General features: G+C 47.9%; 1 protein-coding gene across 1 annotated transcript in view; it reads left to right on the forward strand.

Annotated features, from left to right (window-relative positions):
- Nucleotides 1-227: 227 nt before the first annotated feature.
- The window catches only part of AFAP1 (actin filament associated protein 1), a gene marked incomplete at its 5' end in the record, with an annotated part of 30,807 nt that continues 22,720 nt past the window's right edge, over nucleotides 228-8,314 (forward strand). Inside the window, 3 exons of the mRNA XM_015406425.1 lie at nucleotides 228-312; nucleotides 2,460-2,609; nucleotides 4,878-5,089. Coding sequence (XP_015261911.1) covers nucleotides 228-312; nucleotides 2,460-2,609; nucleotides 4,878-5,089 — 447 coding nt within the window. The remainder of the gene's footprint in view (nucleotides 313-2,459; nucleotides 2,610-4,877; nucleotides 5,090-8,314) is intronic.

Below are 8,314 nucleotides of genomic sequence, written 5' to 3' on the forward strand. Positions count from 1 at the left end.
TGGCTGGATGACCACACTTCTGGCAACATGGGGGCATGGCCTAATATGCTAATGAGCTGTGCAGTCAGGGGTGTGGCCTAATAGGCTAATAAGTTTCTGATGTTGGGTGTGGCCTGTTATGCTAATGAGTTCCTGCTGGGCTTTTTCTACGAAAAAAGCCCTGTTCGTGACACTTCTCTTTCCAATGTGACCACATTAACAGAGACCTAATTTTTTCGTCCTTGCAGAAATTGTCCTCGGAAAGACCAAGTTCTGACGGAGAGGGTGTTGTAGAAAATGGGACTGCCCCCATCTGTAATGGAAAAGAGCAAGGTAGGAGGACAGTGCTAACAAGGCTTGAGTTGGGCTACAGGATGCTTACAAAACTTCTGGTTTAAAAGCAACAAAAGAAGCAGCAGCGCTGCATTTTTTTACAAGCATTCTTAGCTAAGGGAAATGAGAAGTCTATGTTACTGGAGGTGAAAATTTCTCAACAGGGCTTGGCGAACTATGGTATCCAGGGCCCAAGTGGAAGGGAAGCTAACATGCTAGGAGCCCAAGAGGCGGGTTAGCAAAAAAGGGGGAGGGCCAGAGAGACCTGATATGCACGGCATCCACAGAGGGGGAAAGGCAGGCAGAGAAGTAGAAGAGTGGATAGGGCATTGGCAGTAATTGCAGTGTGGAAGTATTGGGATGCGACAGTGGCTGCTGCTGGCCACCGGACCAGCTCTGTAATGAAGGGGTGTGTGAGGCGGCAGATTTTTGGGGAGGGCAGCACCTCATACAGTCCAACAGACAAATTGCTGGGGAAAAGTATCAGCAATAGAATATTCACTGCCGTCCAGCTTCATACACTGAAGTAAAATGTCATAATTTCTGCATTTTTAAAAACCATCTCTATTAGAACAGCTCTGGGAGGTTCTTATTCTGCATCTGGAATGTGAAGAAGAGTGACATTCAGAACCATCCAGTAACTACAAGGGATTTCACCTTGGGTCCGGCCTCTACCAGCAATCTGGCCCCTGCATTTTGGGTTCAGTGTCGCTTTTGGCAGTTTTTAGAGGCAGCACTTTGTAAACTGTTGAAGTAATCTAACTTGGGTCTTTGGCCATGGTAAATCATACTCTGACCACATCCCGATGAGATTACTGTAATGCACTTTATATGGGGCTGCCTTTAAATTAGATTACTGTAATGCACTTTACATGGGGCTGCCTTTAAATTAGACTACTGTAATGCACTTTACATGGGGCTGCCTTTCAATTAGATTACTGTAATGCACTTTACATGGAGCTGCCTTTAAAAGCTGTGCAGAAATTTCAACTGGAACAAAATGCGGCCATCGAGCTAGTGATGGGAGGGAGCTGAATACCAGGGTTGTATCACCCCTATGCCCATCCTGTTTCTGGGCTCCACTCAAAAGTGCTGATTCTTACTTGTACGGCCTTTTGGCTGGGGCTTGGGGTGCTTGAAGGACCACCTCCTCTGGTACCTTCTGGCCCTGCTGTCTGTGTCCTTGCCTGTGGAAGTGAGGCGACCAGAGGCAGGGCTTTTTCAGTCGTGGCACCCCAGCTTTGGAACGCCTTCCCTCTTGAGGCGTACCTGGCATGATTTGTTGTCATTCGTGCACAGGCGAAACCCAGGCTCTTAACTGATGTTTTATCCCACGCTCTAAGTTGTTTTTCTTTTATGCCTTGTAACCCTGCCTGAATGTTTTTGTGCGTGGTTTTATGCTTCTTTCACTGGAATGGTAGCTTTATGCCCACATGATGGGGATGGTTTTACTGCCCGTGGGGTAGGGTTTTCCATTGTTTTACTGTTCTTTCTTTTTCTTTTTTTTGTCTTTTGAAAATGTATTTTCCAAGGCATTTAGAAATACTGAAAGGGGTAGTTTGTCCAGATCAAGTCTTCCAAAATGTTTTTGTGGGTGGTTTTATGCTTCTTTCACTGGAATGGTAGGTTTATGCCCACATGATGGGGATGGTTTTTACTGCCCGTGGGGTAGGGGTTTCCATTGTTTTACTGTTCTTACCTATTTTGTTTCTTACCTCTTTGAGAAGGTCTCCGGAAAGGCAGCATGCCAATCCTCCAGTTAATTAATTAATTAATTAATGCTTAATTAATTAATTAATTGATGCTCGGTTAGCTAGATTTGGCTTTCGTTCCTTCACCTTTCTCACTTGCTCATATTAAGAAAAAACGTCTGTGGTGCAACTGATTTGCTTGCATAACTGGGTCTTTTGAAGAAGTGTGAGACTTGTGTGGGAAGGAAAGTGGCTCGGGATAGCCTGATTTTGCCAGATCTTGGAAGCTAAGCAGTTCTTGGAAGGGAGACCACCAAGGAAGACTCTGTGGAGGAAGGCAGTGGCAAACCACCTCCGCTTCTCCCTTGCCTTGAAAAACCCCTCGATGGGGTCGCCATGCATTGGCTGCACCTTGACGTCACTTTACACACTCAAGACTTGTGTTTCCCTCGGCAGTAAAGAGGAAAAAGAGCACGAAGTCAGACTCCAAAGGCACTGTGACTAAAGTAACGGGGAAAAAGATCACCAAGATTATTGGTTTAGGGAAGAAGAAGCCCTCCACAGACGAACAGACCTCATCGGCTGAAGAAGACGTCCCCACCTGTGGTGAGTGACCCTCCCGTGTTCTCCTCTTGTTACCTGCAAGTAAACAAATGAAGGCAACAGCTAGATAAAGATCAGCCATATTTGTATTCCATGGTATTCCAAATCTTCCTGGCTCTCTCCTTATTCTGCTGACGGCACTTGTCTCTCTCTTTGTTTTTAAAATAAAGTTTTATTACACAAAATAGAAAGAGAACATAAACATCAAAAGAGGTAAGATAAACTATGGTTGCGGTCACACCTGCGAGATAAGCGAGGCTATTTACCCCGGAGGAAATTGACCCGCAGTTGGGCGATCACACAGTTCTTTGAATCCGTGGGCATAGCCCACCACTCCGTGATCAGACGCAATCGTGGGTGAGTCAGCGTTTGTTTTTGTTTTTTTGCTGTTTGTTTTCGATTCACTTAAACAGAGGATAAGTGAATTGCATCTCCACACTGAGGGCTTCCTCCGGCAGTATGCAATGATGCGCATACTGAGAAGGGGGGGGGGGGACAACGGCACGGAGCCCGGAGGGTTTGATCAGACCATCCCCGGATGGCTTGATCAGACCATCCCGACACCATGAGAGCACGCTGGAGCGATCACACAGGGGAACGTCCGTCCGTGGCGTGTAACAACCCGTTTCCTACTGGACTTTCCCCAGTGTCTTTTTACTCCGCTTCTGCGGCGGAGCAAAACGGGTTGCCAACAGGTGCGGGACACTGGGCAGATGTTTGCGTCTGATCGCACCCTTTAAATCCGTCTGGCACTCATGCCTGTCCCGCAGCTAATTCTGCGTGTGATTGGGACCTATATACATCAAATTTGAATACTATCGCCATAGGGAAAATATTAATGTTAAAGAACAAATGTCTAAATAGTGAGATACAGGGACATATACAATATTTATCTAAAAATTATACATAACATTGGTAGAGGTCTTTTGGAATCTCCTTTTCAGAAGGATAGTTCGCAATCGATAACCAGGCCGTTTTAAATTTGATCAAAGTTTTGGGAGAGGCCTGTTGGTTTAAAGCAAGAGTAAGTCTGGCTAGCACATACTGATTCCAAAGTCTTGCATGCCATAGCGATTTTGTCGGGGCAACTGGGGATTTCCACTTGTCTCTTGAATTTAGGCTCCAGTTGTTTTCTTTGGTTTTGTAATATCCCACCCCTCATCCACGTCCCAGGGTGGAATCCTGTTCACTTCTCTGGATCTTTTCCCCCTGATCTGACTGGAAAAACCAGTGCATGCAGCCAATGTTCCCTCTAAGCTGTGGAGTCTTGTGAGCAAAAATTCTACTTTGTGAGCTAAAGGTAAAGGTAAAGGTTCCCTTGCTCGAAAGCCAGTTGAGTCCAATGTTCCCTCTAAGTCGTGGAGTCTTGTGAGCAAAAATTCTACTTTGTGAGCTACTGGCATTAAAGTTGTGAGTAAGCAGTTTGGCTACTACATAAATTAGTTTGCTCTAGAGCCATCCTTCCTGAGCTGAGACAAAAATGTGTGAGCTGGAGGCTAAAAAATGGTGAGCTAGCTCACACTAACTCAGCTTAGAGGGAACACTGGTCGAGTCCGACTCTAGGGTTGCGGTGCTCATCTCCGTTTCAAAGCCGAAGAGCCAGCTCTGTCTGAAGACGTTCCCGTGGTCACGTGGCCGGCATGACTAAACACCAAGGCGCACGGAACGCTGTTCCCTTCCCACCGAAGTGGTACCTATTTATCTACTTGCAATTGCTTGTCTTGAAGGTGCTCCTGGAGTCTTGAAGGTGCTCCTGGACTCTCGCTCTTTTCTACTGCTGCAGACAGAGTAGCACGGCTGCCCATCTTGCTTTATCTTGAGCGTGGCATTGTTCCAATCCAGGGCCAATCAGAGTGAGAGTGCTCAGCCAGACTGTCTAGCTGTCAAAGCTGATTGGCTCCTTGATATCATCCTGTCTTCCTAGACAGGCAGAAGAGGAAATAGCACCCAAGCAGGAGGAGCCCATCAGGACGATGGAGATATTTACAATGCCTTCTGCCACAAAACGGCACTCCTCCCCTGCAGCCTAGGAAGGGAAGTGCTGAGGCAGCGGCTGTGTCGGTTGGGCCCGTTTGGTGCCCCTGTCCCAAGAATTGCAAAAACAGGACCCTTATTACCACTGGAGAAAGCTTTTAAAAAATGCGCCTCCACTCATGGGGAACCTCTGGGCTGAATCCCCCAGTTGCTGGCATTTGCTAAGTATCAAGTTGGTTTGGAAGGACCTGGAAGTGTAAAAAACTGAAGACGCTTCCTTTTTTGTCTGTTTTGCAGGCTATTTGAACGTGCTGTCGAATAACCGTTGGCGTGAGCGCTGGTGCAGAGTGAAAGATAATAAACTTATCTTCCACAAAGACCGAACGGATCTGAAGAACCATATTGTCTCTATTCCCCTGCGTGGCTGTGAAGTTATTCCGGGGCTGGATTCCAAGCATCCTTTGACATTCCGTCTGCTCCGAAATGCACAAGAGGTTGCCGTGTTAGAGGTACGTCACTTAGCGAGCATCTCCGTTGCAGAGAGGGGCGGAAGCAGAATCCGCAGTGTTCCGTATGTATTCCATTCCTAAGAAACTACCAAATTCTATTTTCCAAAGTGGGATGTTTCTTTTGTTCCCGTTTCTGTTGGCAAAGACAGCCGTGCTGGGGAAGGCAGGTTTGGCGACCCAGTGGGGCTACGAACAGCACACCATCCCCACAGGTTTTATGGATACAAACGTACAGAAAGCCAAAGGATTTAAAACCTCCCTGCAGAATCTCCAAATCAAATCCTCTGGTGATTAAATATATCTGTGGGAAAGGACATAAAGTACATTGCCAAAAATTAGAAAGAAGCAAATCAACACAGATTAAACACACACCACATACACACACAACACCTCTTTTTACAAACTGACACCAAAGACAAACACAACATTTCTCTTTGTCAACTCTCTCCACTTCGTGCATAATTTTATAAACCTCTGTCGTGTCCCCCCCTGACTCATCTCTTTGTCTAAACTTAAAAGTCCCAGACTCTTCCAGCCTTTCCTCATAGGAAAGTTACTCCAGCCCCTCATCATCTTGGTTCCCATCCTCTGTACTTTCCCCAGCTCTGCCATGTCCTTTTGGAGATACGGTGACCAGCACTGTAGGTAAAGGTAAAGGTTCCCTTGCTCGAAAGCCAGTCGAGTCCAACTCTAGGGTTGCGGTGCTCATCTCCGTTTCAAAGCCGAAGAGCCAGCGCTGTCCGAAGACGTTTCCGTGGTCACGTGGCCGGCATGACTAAACACCAAGGCGCACGGAACGCTGTTCCCTTCCCACCGAAGTGGTACCTACTTATCTACTTGCAATTTCTTGCTTTCGAACTGCTAGGTTGGCAGGAGCTGGAACTAGAGACGGGAGCTCACTCCGTCATGCGGCAACTGTAGACAGACAGTATCCCAAATGAAGCTGCACCATAGATCTATACAGGGGCATTACAATCCCGACTGTTTAATGTTCAGGCCCTTTCCTAATAATCGCTGACATATAGTTTGCCTCAGGGTCATTTTGTAGAAAAAGAGTTGTAGGAGCTCATTAGCATGACTTATTTGCATATGCCACACCCCCTGACATCACCAGAAGGGCAACACCCACCGCTCAGGATCCACTGGACTGTTCTGGATTGCTAGCTATTGGGGAGGGGGAATGTGCAGATCTGTCCTCACGGAGGAGGGAGAGCTTGTACCTGAATAAAACTTGGTCTTAAAGGTGCCACTGGACTGTTTTGGACCAGGGGGCCGGGGGGGGGGGGGGTCTGCAGCTTACCTGGCTTGTTTTTGCTTTGGACCAGGGGGCCGGGGGGGGGGGCTCTGCAGCTTACCTGGCTGCTTCTTGCTCTGACTGAGGGCTGCTGGGAGCAGTGGGCGGGGCTTGTTGCATGTGCCCGCCCCCTGGACTCTTTACTGCCGGAGCTCCGCTCCTGTGCGCTCCTGCAGGAAATGACCCCTGGTTTGCCTTTTTCGCCGCTGCAGCACACCGAGTTGACACTTTCACTGAGCTATCCACTAAGACGCCAAGATATTTTCCCTCTCAGTCTCAGCAAGTTCAGACCCCCATCAGCCTATACTTGAAGTTGGGATTTTTTGTCCCAGTGTGCATCACCTCAGGCTTATCAGCATTGAATTTCATTTGCCATACTGTTGCTCACCCACCCAGTCTGTGGAGGTCCTCTTAGAGCGCTTCACAGTCAGCCTTGGTTTTCACCCTCCTGAATAATTTTGTGTCATCTGCAAACTTGGCCAGTACACCACTCACCCCTATTTCCACATCATTTAGGAATAAATGAAATCATTTGTTGTTGTTCAGTCGCACAGTCGAGTCCGACTTCGCAACCCCATGGACCAGTTCACCCCAGGCCTTCCTGTCTTCCGCCGTCCTCTGAAGTTTGCTCAATTTCATGTTCGTTGCATCTACCGTGTTTCCCCGAAAATAAGACACTGTCTTATATTTATTTTTTCTCAAGAAGACACACTAGGGCTTATACCACGAATGCATAGAAATCCTGCTAGGGCTTATTTTTTGGGTAGGTCTTATTTTCGGGGAAACAGGGTATGACACTGTCCAACCATCTCATCCTTTGCCGTCCCCGTCTTCTTTGACCTTCAATCTTTCTCAGCATCAGGGTCTTCTCCAGTGAGTGCTCCCTTCTCATTGGGTGGCCAAAGTAGTTGAGCTTCAGCTTCATTATCTGGCCTTCCAGGGAACAGTCAGGGTTGATTTCTTTTAGGATTGACTGATTTGATCTTCTTGCAGTCCAAGGGACTCTCAAGAGTCCCTTGGACTGCAAGCTCATACCCCACCACAAATTTTGTTAGTGTTTAAGGTGCTACTAGACTCATACTCTTTTCTAATTCTTTCTTTGATTACAGTTTCTACTAATTTTTTTGAGATAGACATTAGGTTGACTGGCCTATAATTTCCTGGTTTTCCCCTGGATCCCTTTTTAAAAAATCAGTGTCACATATGCTACTCTCCAGTCTACTGGTACAGTGGCTGAATTTAGTGATAGGTTACATAGGCCCCCGTCACAACGGCCAGATAACGCGGGGGTGGGGTGGGGAGGCGTGGCTGTTTGCCCCGGAGCAAAATAAAGCGCGGTAGCCCGATCACACGGTCCCCCCACGGCGATCACACGGCCCCACACGATCCCCCCACGGCGATGCTGCAGCGTGGCAAAGAAGCGGCGCGGAGCGATCACATAAGCGTTTTGCGTTTGTGCGCATGCGCAGTTCTGCGGAGCAGCACTGCTTTCAGTTTCGTGTTTGTGCGCATGTGCTTACGAAAAACATCCGGGTTGCAACGGGATGTGGATGGGCGCTGGATGCCACGGGATACTAGCGCTCCTTCGATCAGACGCACGCCTGTGCCACGCGTTTTCCGGATACTAGTGCACTTTCCTTGGTACTTTTTAACGCCACATCTTTGGTGGGATGCCACGAGTTGGCCACGGGTGCGCTACGCTTCTCAGATGTTGTGGTGTGATTGCGCCCTGAAAATCCACCCGACATTCGTGCCTTTCGCGCGGCCAATTCTCCGTGTGACCAGGGCCAATGATAACCTTTTCAACTCCCCACATTCCTCTGATCTCTCCTCAAGAGCATTTCGCCCTTAAAGTAACGGTAAAAGTTCCCTTGCTCGAAAGCCAGTCGAGTCCGACTCTAGGGTTGCGGTGCTCATCTCCGTTTCAAAGC

The sequence above is a fragment of the Gekko japonicus genome, unplaced genomic scaffold (assembly GCF_001447785.1).
Source record: "Gekko japonicus isolate JY-2015 unplaced genomic scaffold, Gekko_japonicus_V1.1 scaffold3279, whole genome shotgun sequence".
Taxonomy (NCBI): Eukaryota; Metazoa; Chordata; class Lepidosauria; order Squamata; family Gekkonidae; genus Gekko; species Gekko japonicus.